Source organism: Platalea leucorodia (assembly GCF_965183815.1).
Source record: "Platalea leucorodia genome assembly, chromosome: 4".
Classification (NCBI taxonomy): domain Eukaryota; kingdom Metazoa; phylum Chordata; class Aves; order Pelecaniformes; family Threskiornithidae; genus Platalea; species Platalea leucorodia.
In genome coordinates, this window is record NC_138826.1 from 53832422 (window position 1) to 53846561 (window position 14140).

Sequence of the window (14140 nt, forward strand, 5' to 3'; positions counted from 1 at the left end):
CTTTTTCAGTCTGCAGGTTTGCAGGTGTTTTTGTTTAAAAAAAAAAAAAAAAAAAAGCAAGCTGTCAGAAAATGTAAAAGTGCTGTATAAATACTAGACCAAGCTACAAATGTTCCCTACTATAACGTACCACACCTATAAGCACAACAGGACATTTTTGTTACCAGATTGTGGGGAAATTTAGAAATAAAACCTTTTGCAGAGATGATCTTATGTAACTACTAAGCAAAAGCAAAGACACAGACTTGGCGTTTCTGACAGGCTGAAAGGCTATAATCTATAGCAAAGACTTTTTTTTACAAGTTCTGGTTCTCTTAAAGTTCTCTTAAAAGTTCTGGTTTTCACTCTGTTCTATCTTGTGTTTACCAGTATCAGGCTCCAGACTGTTACCACTCTGTGGTATCACAAGCATTACACATCTTGCAAACAACAGGCGACTGGCATTTTTAATATGACACTGTGGGGTATCTTCAGCGTACAGAATTTACCAAGAAAACACAGAGAAAAAATTTAAGTGGCTATTTAAATATGTGCATCTCAGTTCTGCTCACAGTCTTGTTCTGGTAGGCAAGGTAATAACGTAATAAAGAGGAAGTGACTGAGAAAATTTACTTTGGAAAGCAGAGAGCCAAGACTCCAAAAAACAGTAGATAGAAACTTCCAGACAATGAACAGTCCTAAATGCTCCGTAGTAAAGACCTAGGAGAAGAAGGAGGGTGGAGCAGATAAAGGTGAAAATACGTTCCAACAGTATCCAAGCCCATGCACTGCTCCAGAAATTACAATCAATATCAGGAGAAATCTACTCAATACATAAAAATTACACCAAAAATGGGTGTCAAAACAATATTTTTCATTTCAAATTTGTCCAACTTTTTAAATCAAAGATATGAAGAATATTTTTAATGCTTAAAGGGCAAAAATGAAATGAAGATTCTCAGAGAAAAGTAGAATTTGGCTTTTTTTCCAAAAAAGACTTTCAGGTTTTTGTGCTGTTGGGTTTGGGGGTTTTGTTGAGTGAGTTTTTTGTTTGTTTGTAAAGTTCTGTGCTCTACCATAACCAAATTTGCCCTCCAATTTTTACATTCCACCATCGAATCAAGACATCCCCATTTGCATGTGCTGGTTTCATTGTTTTTCTGCAGCACGCTGGAAAAGCGCAGCACAGAGACGGAGCGCACGAGGTAAGGGAAGGCGAGGGGCACGCTTGGGCGCCAGCTCCTGCCTCTTCCTGCTCCCCACCAGAGAAGGTGCTGAGCAAACGCTAACCTTAAAGAAGAGGGTCAAGCAGCCCGTGGTTGCTTTCAGTGCTACAGACAACCGCCCCCACGGAGGACGAGGCTCCAGCACTGGAAGAGGGCAGGCAGTGGCACAGAGAGTTGCTGTTTCATGTTCATGACTTCTCCTCCTGGTACCAGGGAGACACGGGTTCCTTTGCTGCAGGTCTTATGCCTGTGAAGATCTACGTCATTTTTCTCACCATCTTCATTAAGCTCTCTGTAGCACTCCATTTCTGCGTGCATCCTCCAGGCAACCAGTGTCAGCCGTGAAACCCTTGAGTCCAACAACAATGAGGTGCTTATCCAATTTTTTTTAATCTTAATAATTCAGAGGCCCATTTCCTACCCTAGTGAGAGGCAGGAGCTGGGGAAGCGAGCTACAGTTCAGTTTTTACGGCAGTTTCCAGGGGCCACTGCAGAAACTGTTGGGGTCTTGTACCACAGGTCACCATACTCTCCTGCCACGCTGGGAAAATCAGTCTCATCACAAGGAAAGCCCTTGTTTCCACAGCAGTCACGGCCGCCGTGAGCATTTTCACTGACCTCTGCAGCGTTCAGAGAAGGGATGCAGGTGCTTGTGACCGCAGAGTGCAGCAAACGGGGCTGCACAAATTCTGGGCCACGCCTCCACGTGTTATGGTTTTGTGCAATGTCAGTGCCTGGAGAGGGCACTAGTGTTTGTTAACGCAAAACATTCCACATTCCCGAAGAAAAAACACGGTAGTGCTAATTTGCATGTATCTGCATACAAATACCAGCTCTCAAAACCATACTCCTAAATTCACATCATCAGGAAATGCCAAGGAGAAGGACAGCAAGATGAATTCACCCATGTTCACCAAGAAAAATAGAATTCCCAGGAACGTTTTCTCCTTTTCATGACTACATTTGTTAAGATGTGCACAACGTACTGAGATCTTAGTTAGGAAGCAGCTTCTACTTTGGTCTGCCACAATTTAAGAGAAGCTAGACAACTTAAAAAGAAGCCAGAAAAGAGGAATCAAAATAAGAGGTTTCAGAAAATGCAATCATTGAGAAGGGAAAAAAAAAAAAAAAAAAAAAGACTAGACGCGTAGGGGAAGTTTAATAGTTTAATTCCCAGACATAAAGAATGATAAAACCTTAAAAATCGAGAAAGGTTTACCAAATAAATAAATAAATAAATAAGACTGCAATAAGGTTGTTTCTTGCACCTGCACTGGGTAGGATAGAAATTAATCAGATTACTATTATTTGGAGAGGTTGTAAAAACCCTCTCAGTAGCAGTTTTCAGTGGCAGGTCAAACAAATATTTGTGAGGCAAGATACATAAGAAATTTGCCTCAGAGCAGAGATGGCATATACGACCTTTGGCAGATCACAGTTTAACGCTCTCTGATTTGAATACACAGAAACTTATAGGGCAATCTTTTAAGAAGCCATTTTTGGTTGGAGTTTATTTAAAAGCACTATGAAGGACCAAGATCTCTCCCTCGTTTTTATCATCTTAACATCTCAATAATGAAATTTCTTTCACAAGCCAGTCCCAGATGCATTATTTAAACACATCTAATTCCATTCATCATTAAGTCTCATTCGCAGCTTGCTCTGCATGAAATATTAAGAAATGGCCTGAGTATCCAGAGGAAACTCAGTAAGACATCAGTTGGTTGACAGAAACTTCTTGGTCTTTCAGATTATTTTCTTGAACAGGTCAGCAGAGGGCCGAGTGTTGTGCAGGTGAAGAACACACCAAGAAACCAAAGATGCATCCTAAGAAAGGTCTTTTTAATGATCTTACTCTTGGTCCTGGTACTGAGGAGTAAGTAGGTGAATGTGCAGGAAAGAAGGAAGTACCAGGACAGAGTCTCAGGCCAGTGTTTTTGACATGAGTCTAATTGGAAGAGTGGAACATATTGGTCTTCTATACAGAATATACATATTCTTCTATATAGAAGACCAATATGACTTAGACCCAGCGTTTAACTGGGAAAAAAAATCATCAATAGGCACAGCAGTTTGTGTGTGCCTTTTTCACATCTGAGACCTTTCAGCTCACTAGGGAGAAACAGCTACAAGGGTAAAACGAGAGGGATCCTTCCACCCTCCCCAGGCAGAAGCGGCTCTTCTGGGTTTGGCCCAGACAGAAGTCCATGTCCCGCAGGTGCAGAGAATCCAGGCAGCTTGGCTGGTGCATGTGCCTTTGATAGATGCTATGTGACTATCTAGCTATTTTACAATGTTATATATGCACGTATACTAAACACTAGGGACTAACATGAATTTAACATGTAATTGCAAACATTCATCTTTATTCCTTTGTGGCACCTTGGCCAACATCAAGACAATAACTGCATAAGGCAGCTGAAAGCCATGTTTCTCTGGACTTGTCTACAAATCCCAAAGTGACACCATATTGGTACGGCTAGATGGCATGGGACAGCGTGATTAAAAGATAACAGCTTGGCCTCCCCAAACCAGGACAACCACTAGTCAACTTGAAATAGTGAGAAGTTGTTTCTAGTTTTGCAATAAATTCACCAGCAAACAGCTTGGAGAACTCCCCGCAACCCCCTGCTATTTTACAGAGAGAAACCCTCTCTCTGGGAGACGTACAAACCACAGCAGAGCCATGAAAAGTGACTGGGGGAAAGGGAGAATTGTGAGATGTAGAAATATTTCTTCAAAATCTAATGTCAAGAAAATGTGTCTCTTCTGTTAAAATGCAGACAAAAACATTGCTTAGGGTTTAGTACCCAACATTTCTCTCTTAAAATAAGTGTTAGCAGGGAGAGGGCAAATCAAATTTTTTTCTCAGCAATAAGGATTACAAGCTTGAAAACCAGCCAGGTATCAGAAGAAGAGCCTATTATAACCACGCTGCCTAAACGTGTAGACCATATGCCATGTACCTTTTTCATTGCAGATGTAGTGTGCTATGCCTTAGGGGCTGAAAACTGCTGCTCTTTTAATCTCTATGTTGGTACAACTGTGTTTGTAGATGCTCAGCAATGAGATGAGTTTAAACTCATTAATTAACCTTAGTGATTACAATATATCAGCTAAGACGGCTGCAGTCATATGACAGAGGTTATGGAAATACACTTAAGTGAAATCAAAATCCACGTGAAAGAAAGAAAAGAACAAGGACAAAACCTGGCATGACATTTCACACTGCAGAAATACTTCAAAGATATTACACAAATTTCTTTAAAAAAAAAAAAAAAAAAAAAAGAAAGATGTTATGCAAGCCACTATTGTGCTTTTTCTCTCTCAGCTCTCAGATTATAGAAACCAGATTTACAAAAGATCTACTAACTCCTGTCTTCCACACGCTATAAAAATGTTTTCTCCCAGTGGTGTATTAGCTTCTAACCCAAAAGAACTGAAACATTTTCCATAAATACGGTTGCACATCACTAATACAATACAGCCTGCAGGCAGCTACTGGGATTTTTGCAGGATTTTCCCTATCACTTATTTCCAATTCAAAATAAGTTCTGTACAGATAATGGTTGCTTTACCCTCCCTGGAGAGGAAAGGATTTTTCTGATCGAGCTACAACAATTGCTGTTTTTTTAAAAAAAGTTTCTATTGTTTTTGTAACTGATTGCTCCTACAGCATTTCAATTTCCCATTGCATCTAGATAATATTACCATGGTATATACCCTGCAGTTTCTTATATTTAGTCTGTGGAACACCTAAGGAGTTTTGCAGTAATGGCAATCAGCACACTGCCTCCCTCCCCCATGCCTTACATCTTCTCTTCTGTGAATGCACTAAGTATACGTTTCCTTTTGCCTTTAGTTTGCTTTAACATTGAAGGCATTTTTGGTCTTTGAGATGCAAACCAGAAATTACAGTAATACTGTTTGGTTTGCAGCAAATTTGTACAGCTTTATAATTAGCCATCAGGATCTAATAAGGAGACTTGCTAAGGTGGGTGTTCATTATGCATCCATCTCAAAACCCAAAGAAACTCCATTTCTCATCTCTTTGGGAGCATTCCTCCAGTTTTTCTTGTTCATGTTTAACAGGGAGGAACTAATTTCTGTCTTTCTTCCTTAAAGAATGCAGACCTAGAAAGTGCCAAATTCAATCATGAAAGCAGTAGCTGGTTCAACATCCCTCCTGACAGGTTCTTATAACTTCAGGAAGGCTGGAGGGAAAGGAAATGAGAGGAATCCCAAAAAACCTGCATCAAGGAAAGAGGTTTGGCCTTTCCTCAGACAGTCAGCCAGAAATCAATCTTGAGGGACGAAAACCACAGAAACAATTTAGCTTGTTCCAACTTACTTCTTGAGCCTTGCCCCATAAATCAGTACTTACTCATCTTGAGTTCAAGGGGTTGCCCATGATGGCAGTTAGAGTTGCAGAAAACAGAGCACACTGCAGGATGAGACCCTGCCTAACACTGCATAATTAAAGAGAAAAGCAGCTCTTCAGTACCTCTCTGCGACACTGCACAATCTGTCACTACCTTAACCCCTCCATCTGCAGATTGCCCCCGCACTACACACACATTTGCACAAGCCAGTCAAAACTCTCTTTTTTGCCTCTCCTCACACTTTTACCCAAATTGCTTGTGTAAAGCATCCTGCAAAGGGGTGGGGGGAAACAAGGCAGATTATAATTGATTAATCGCAACTGAATAGCTTTGAAAAGTCCAAGACTTAGCAGGGCGAAGGGGAGACAATGTGTCATTGAGGTTTCTGTCTTACCGCATGACAAAATCTGCTTGATCTATTTGTTTGCCGCAGCCGCTCTTTTTCAGGATCCCACCGTTTCCCACCACGGAGCATTTCTTCAGTGGCAGCTGGAAGGGAGTAGCCTAGCAACACAAAACAAGGACCGGTTTTACAGAGGAGAACACACACATCTTTGTAGCAGCCGCTCCTGCAGAATGCGGGGAGCTGGCAGGGCTCAAAGTGATGAAGGAAAAGGGAGTATTAGGAGCGGGCCGGGGGGGGAAGTACAGAAATTAGCTGGTAAGTAGACATAGGACAGTTCTTATCCCCACTCCCCAAACCAGAACGCAACAAATGTGATACAGAAGATAACATCTCTGCAAAACCAAAACTGCCTGAAGTCCCGATGCAGGTGCTGACCAAGCCAGGCAGTCCAGTCAGAATAAGCCTTCTAGCCAAGCTGCAAGGACACAGGGGAAATAATACAACCAGGAAAAAAAGAAAAAAAAAATTCCGTGAAAGTGACCTTCCTGAGCTGATATACAAAAGACCGCTCTGGGGAAGAAAGGAAGGAAGGAACGGGAACGAGGTGATGACAGAAGGGCACTGGGAACCAGGAGTCACCCTGGCTCCCTCCATGGCTGTGTCGCTGGGACAGGTCACTCCACAACCTTAGGCAAAGATATTTAGAGCTTGATAGCAGCTCCTTAAACACTCAGCTGCCCAGACACAGCATAAATTAAAATTAGAAAGGGACCGTTTTAACTAAGCAGCTCTTGTAGCCACTTAGCAGGGCATAAAAGTGCAAGGTCAAATTGTCATGCTATCCTATGCACCAAACACAGTAATAAATTAGACCTGTATCATTGTCTTCATTCCAGAGGATGTCAAAACTATGGGTGGGACATCTTCCTGTCAGCCCCAAATCATTCATCTTTAGTGAGGTCAGGACAGTCATTTAAACTGTACACAGTGCATCAGTGCAGCCCAGCATATAAAAAAAAAAAGGTGGTGAAAAGACATGTAAAGTTAAAGCAGTGTGACTGAGTTGCAGAACGGAATTTGTCTACAATACAAGAGTTAATATTCTCTTCATGCAAAAAATTGCGCAGGGATTTTTTATTTATCAAACCTGTCAAAACCTGCCTTTGCAGCAGAGACAGAAGTTCCTGCCCAGGCCTCTGAGAATGCAGATGCCACGGTGACAGGATGCAGCATCGCAAAGCAACTCTCCTCTCCGGGAGGACGAGGTGGAACGGTGGCAGCACTTGTCCTCACTTACGTGTACGGAGCAACGTCTAACATTGCATCATGTATTCACCAGGCATTGCAACGGTGTACGTGGTCCCAAAAACATACCCAGCGTTACAGCACAGACTCTGTATTTGTTAGGACTTACTTCTAATGTCTTATTTCTTTTCTTCCTTAGATTTATTTGCTTTATCTTCTTTTCTCAGAAAACGAGATTCCATTCAGCTAGTCTGAAGCCACAACCTGCTTTCTAATGAAAAACATTAAAGCATTTTCCTTATCCTAACTCTGGTTTAAGATATGATAAAGCAGAAAAATAGATTTTCGTTTCCTGAGGCCCAGCCACCATTAAGAAGCCAGTGATAGCATGGCGGAGCAATACTAAGTATGCAGCTGCATTCTTGTCCTGCATCTGCCTTCTCAAGAACATTTTTTAATTTACACAGTTATTGAACTAGGAGCGTATCTTGAAATTCAAAGGACATCTCGTCTCTGAGGTGACCCTGACCAAATGAGAGCTCACATGCTCAGTAAAGTGAGGGGGAGGGGAATCAGAGGAAATGTAGAAGAGATAAGTTTTATAAATAACAGTACCTTTCTTATTCAAGATATATCAAAACTCCTTCCAAGAGAGCTAGTTATACAAAGGCAAGGCTGTGACAAATCACAGACAAAGGTAGCAGCCATTAACTCTTGCTTTTAAGAGTTGTGGACACTCTGTCACATAAATTTTATGGCTTTAAACCCCCAAAATAAACATTTAGGAGTTGCTAAATGCTTCGAAATTCTGTGAGTCGCAAACAGCCTTTGATATTGCTTGAGATGATTTGCTATCCTTCACGGGAGGCTTATATCCTGTTATGCTCACAGATGATATTAGTTGTCATTTGTATACATACATTTGTTTCCAAAAGCATGTGAAGCTTTGAAACTCTTGTCCTTCAGAGAGTCCAAGAAACAAAAGAACAAGACCAGGGCTGCCAGGGTGATCTGAGGGAGCCAAAGGAAAGTAGAAAGGGCAGACAAAATCACCATGGTGGTTTTCTCTCTGCCTAACCTGCGAAGAAATCCACTCGCTCTATGGACACAGGAGGAAAACCAGGCTGAACGCAGCTCTCTCTGAAAAGCCACCATGCCCACAAGAGCCCACAGCAGCTTTTGCCTCCCCCAGCAAAGAACTGAAAATTCAGGACACGGCACAGACATCAGACAGAGTCTACACGCCACCGCTTAGCTTAAAACGTTCAACAGATGCATTTTCCAGAAGACCATACTTACAAACTTTCTACAGACACTACGCAAAAGATCCTTCCAGTACCGTAACGGGATGGGGCTGGAGGGGGGAGGAGGGCTGCAAAGGCCTAAGGATTAAATGTCCATGCTGCTTGGTGGGATTTCAGCTGCTTTGAGCTTAATGAAGAGCAATTGCTTAGGATGATCTTGGAGAAACCTGCATTTGTTATCTTGCACATGACTTTTCTTCAAACATTTAAATCACAGATCTGTAATTATTGCTGAGACTGCAGGGGCACTTCAGGAACTCTGCCCTGAGCCTCTTTGTCCAAACAAACTGCCTGGTCATACACAAATCATTCAAGTCAGACTGAAGTGTTGCCTATAAGGGACTATGAAACATATGGCTCCTTTTTCTCTCTACAAAAGGCATTTCTCTTTTCCCTCTTTCAAAGGAACAGGCTCCTGGGCTTTGAAATTGTTAGGAAATCACCATCCTGTAATCCAGGTAGCAGCAGCATACCCAACCCACTGCAGGACGTTCGTGCAATGGCACATGTCCCTCCACATCCAAAGGATGCTCATGGGACAGACAGCACAGATAAAGGCACTCAGAGGCTCTTCAAAGCTAAAATGCTGTGGGCTTCCTTCTGTGACTTCCCGTAAGCATTCAGCTCATTCCTTCCTTTGGGCTACCCAAAATAGGAGGTGCAAACAGCTTAAGCAAAACTGCAATGCAATTAACCAAAAGGTAGTTCCAGCCCTAACACGCAGTAGAATTGGTCAGCTTGTTACTAGCTTTCCACATCACTACTAGGCTTTCAAGATGTTTCCCTGCATCCTCTAGCTCTTCCTACTGCTGGCTTGTCAGGGTATGCACTGTGGATTTAAGGTTGAATTTAATATTGAATTCAAAATTAAAATTTGAATTATAAATTTGAATTGGATTTTAAAATTTTAAATTTTGTTCAAATATTAGTTTTTTAAAATAATCAAATTAAAATGTTATTATTATCAGAACCTGGAGTTATTTCTTTCCTCTAAGGGTAAAAAACATCGAAGATGGACTCCAATAATGATTGGTTTCCTCACACCAAGTGATCTTATGCTGTTTTCATGGTGTGGGTGATCTACCTTGAGATTTTTTGAATGTTACGTTGGGGTTGAAGAATGCTACAACTTGCTCCAGAATTAAACTGGCTTTACTTTTTCGTAAAATAGACTTGGGCATTACTTGTAATTTCAGTAAGGGGCAATTTTCAGTCAAGAGTGTTATATTTTTAAGGTGATGGTGCTATTTGGAGATAATAATATACAGTAAACCCAAGTTTGCTTCTAGGTTTCTATTACTGGCAAAATATATTTCACAGGACTTATACAAACCTTCTCATGCTTTCCTTCTTTACCTCCCACAGCATAACTCTTTGCTAGGCAAATTGTCAGTTCATAGTTAACGGCATATAAGTTCTCACACTGTGGGGACCCAGCTGTCATTTATGCTAAATGCTCACAAGAAGCTCAGTTGTTTTTCTCCTTAGAATTGTAAGCTGGCCTGAAAAATGCTGGCTTTGGACTGTAAAGTTGTAACAAAAGAATTTCCATTAATATTAGCTTCCCGAAACTTATTTTCATTGTCAACACATTTGTTGTTTTCTTCATTCATAAAATTTTAATGAACAGCCGGAGTCTTCTGGGTGGACTAGAAAAAACAGTGCAGCATCAGTTCATCTACTGCAACAGCGAAAATGTAAAAATAAATGACCAACTCACCTCCATTTTTAAGCAATCATTACCATAGGATTTGCAAATACTGTTAACTAAAAACACCTTGCATATTGGAAATAAGAGGGATAAATTTCCTTTAAAAGTAAGTTTCAACTAATTTTAAAAAGGATTTCCAAGGTGGTTTTTAAAAGGCATGTTCAAACAAAACCAAAGACGGAGAGGCCCCATTGTCTCATTTTCCCTGGTTTAATACAATGAAACTCCACTGATCATCAATGAAGATGTTCTAGTTCATATTCATGGCCGTGAAAGAAGAACCTGCACACCCCCCCTGTGCATTCAATGGCAAATAAGGACACAAAGCAATAGATTAAAGGCTCCCAATTGAATATGGGACTAATTTAACAAAGCATCTATCCAGCAATTCACTGATTAATTTCAACATTCATCTAAGTAGAAATAAATCATTGTCATCAGTTAAAAGAACATTACACAGTACTAACAAAATATAATTTATTTTAGATAATGCTACTCTAATTCACTTTGATTTCATTGTTAGGTTGTTAATGCGTTAATTTTTGCCCACTCCCTGCCAAAGACTTTAATCAGCAACCAAGTTCTTACTGGGAAAACAGAAAAAATTACAGTATTCAGCCTCTGATTTAATGCTGAAGATGTCAAAAACATTGAAAACACTGAGAATATAAATTAGAATAAAATGGTTTTTTAAATAAGGATTTTGAATTTGCAAGAGATGCTGTGATGTTACTGTCCCTTTTGAGAAGGCAGCATCCTGACAAGAAGGGTGTTGTTCTACTGATTTTCCTAAGGAGACAGAAAACCCTGAGAGTTAACAAGAAGCCAAATTCAGCTCCTAATACAACATTTTCTTGCGTCTTTGCATAAGGAAGCAGCTGACACTTTAAAGGACAACTCTCTGCGTGTCAGCCACAGGTAACGTGGCGTTGGCTTTTACACTGTCAGACATGGCGGGGTGGCAAACGCTCCTCCTTCATTGTTTACAAATCATCTTCGGTCTGGTGGGCCTTTTGTTCCTCCTACAGAGCTGTCAAGACATGACAGCTTGACAGCAACTGGCTCCAAAAAACCATCAATGTCAGGGACGGCGTATTCTCTATAGGGGAATGCGGAGGGTGGCTGTGGTTCCCTACATTTCACTCGCTCCTCTCCGCCAAACTGCTCCAGTCCTGCCCTGGCCCCGGCACAGGAGCCCCAAGCAAGGAGACACTATTGATGGCAAGAACATGAACATCACAGAGGTCAGGAGGAGCTGCTCCTCCTAAAAGAGAGAGAACTTCTCAGCCCACCTCCCACGCTACGCCTCTACAGCGAGACAGCTGACGTTCTTCTTTCCATTCTTTAGAACTCAGTGTTATTTTCTTGGGAAAATAACTGTTTTCACCAAAAAATGCTTAGGGCTAGGGTTTAGGGTTTTTTTAGTGAAAACTGAAAATTTTGAAAAATAAAAGATGGATATTTTTTTTTTTTTCCCAGAAGATTTCCTTTAAAATTGGGTGCACTGTTATCTAAAAGGTCTTGCATGTAATAATTCATAACTTCTGACATTTTCTATCACACACCTATTTTCATCCTGGCCTTTCTGTTTGTAGTTACTGATTGAAATAACTGCACAAAGTTTGAAATGCATCTAAAATTTTAACAGTAATTTAGAACTCACTTCTGTATAGAGAAACAGAAGACACATGAATTAGAATGGAAGTGTCTCTGTATGAGGGCTGGAAAGGGAGAAAATCTTTTCCATATCATAAATCTTGAGCGAACGTTGTGGGCTGGAAGATACATGTATTTTAACATATTAAGAAACCACATTGATACTTTACTGGCAGATTTACTGAATGCCATATAATTCCTAAATTGTTCTGTGTTCACACAAAGCTGTATTACAAAAGCACATTAGTGAAACTGTTGAAAGCTATATTTCGCATGTGCAAAATCTGTCAGAATCACAATATATTTTCCACTGAGACTTGCTAAATGTGTGTGTTAGCTGTAACTTGTATAAAATTCTCTATATTCCACTAATATGTGAAATAATGTGTGAAATGTTAAGCAAGAAGCAAGCCAAAAATCTTGCCTCTATGGCAATGCTGTCATAAAACAGAGGGATAAGAATAAGCATCCTTACGGTCATTTTGCGTACCAGATCAGAAAGGAGCCCCTGCCAGACTGATCCCAGGTATGCAGCACACTGCCGCTTTGCATATGCTGATTATGAACATCAATAAATAAGCTGAGCATGGTTTTTCAAATTCTGGACCCATATACTACCAAACCCCAATATTGGATTACAAAGCAATTATTGCAGGAAGAAACTGTAACAGTGACTGACTATGAAATCCTTCTAGAAGATAAGAAAGAGATCTTAAAATGAATCTCCAGCTACCTTCTTCAGTTTCTTTTTTTTTAAGTTTCCTTGCTCCACAGTGGCAGTGCCAGGTAACGAATCTGAAAGCTGAAGCTCACTGCTTGCACAAGTCCAGGTCCAGGTGGGGCAAGCTTCTCTGTTGTACCATGCAAGCACGTCTCAGTCACGACGGCAGTGTCTTTATCAAGGATTGAAGTGGAATTAAACATTCAAGCTCATGTAAACTTTGTGCTCTTCATAAATATGTACTTCAGGCAGTACTGTTTTTCATGAGATTAATATCTCATGAAATATTTATACGGGGACACAGGACTGCAAAAGACCACTTAGGAGACTGAACGCATTGCTCTGCGGCTGCAGGAAACCCTCTTATATCCAAAAGGATACCTGGGATATTAACTGCAGAGCAACCACACACAAAAGAGAGAAGGCTTTGCAACATACCTGCATATTCACAAAACCCACGGAGTACCAGTAACTAGCTGGCAGTCACTTTTAGTTCAAGCTGTACTTTACGTAGCAACTTCAAAACAGTGTGCTCTCTAATAGCTTTCCACTCAGCATGAAGTCACTGCAAGTGAGTACTTGCCGTGAATTAAAAGAACATTTCAAATTGCTGCTGTGGCATTTAATTCAATGGAATCGGCCTTCATACAGCCAGGATAGCACAGTGTGGGGATTATGAAAAAAAAAATTACATTTGGAGAGTGTAATGGTTTATTTTAGAAAACAGACTATTGATGGTATATCATAAACAGTATTTTAAACAACGAATGCTCTGGCAATGTGAAGGGAATGCTTCTATTCTATGTGACATATAAGACAAGGAGACATCAATGGGTGGGAAATTCCAAAGTTCTGGAAGATTTCTGGATCCAAACTTTATGGCCTGCAATGTGCTAGGACCTCAAACTTTGGACTAAAATTAGAACAAGGAAATACTGTTTCATGATTAATTAGAAAAAGGAACTCAACCTACTGGGGGTGGGGAGGGTGTCTCTTATTCTGGAAGATGTTATAGCTTCCAACATTTCCAGAACTGGGAGGCCTCAAGAAGGACTTAAGCTGCATTCAGATGTTCCATGGAGCAACCCAGTCCCATGTAAACTGTACAAAATGGAAAAATAATGTACAAATTTCTTGAAAAACTGCTTGACCAGAATTTATAAATAATTGCCTGTGTTGGCTTCCCTAAACACCTTCTCATACACTTGAATAACTCACTTTTTTTTTTTAAATCCTGTGTGGTGACAAGGATAAACTTCAATTCATGGTCGAATCATTAAACTCTGCCTATAGCCACAGAAACACTCAGAAAATCCTTCCTTTTACTTGACCATCTGACATCGTCTTATGCCGCGCCAAGCTTAGAGACACGCAACGTGCATTGTGTGGGGTTCTCAGCCCTGCTCTGCTTTGCCAGCACCTCGAGCGGTAGGTACACAACACCCTCCCACTTAGATTTCAACTGATTCAGACTTACGTGCTCGCACCGTACAGCATTTACACACCAGGCAGCAATTCACCTCCCGGTTTGCTGGCACTCTATGGCAGAAAGACATTCAGACGCACCAGG

General features: G+C 40.8%; 1 protein-coding gene across 1 annotated transcript in view; it reads right to left on the reverse strand.

The window, feature by feature from the left end:
- Window positions 1-14140, reverse strand: part of ST8SIA1 (ST8 alpha-N-acetyl-neuraminide alpha-2,8-sialyltransferase 1) — a gene marked incomplete at both ends in the record, with an annotated part of 130243 nt that overhangs the window by 52851 nt on the left and 63252 nt on the right. The window contains one exon of the mRNA XM_082310643.1: window positions 5982-6091. Coding sequence (XP_082166769.1) covers window positions 5982-6091 — 110 coding nt within the window. The remainder of the gene's footprint in view (window positions 1-5981; window positions 6092-14140) is intronic.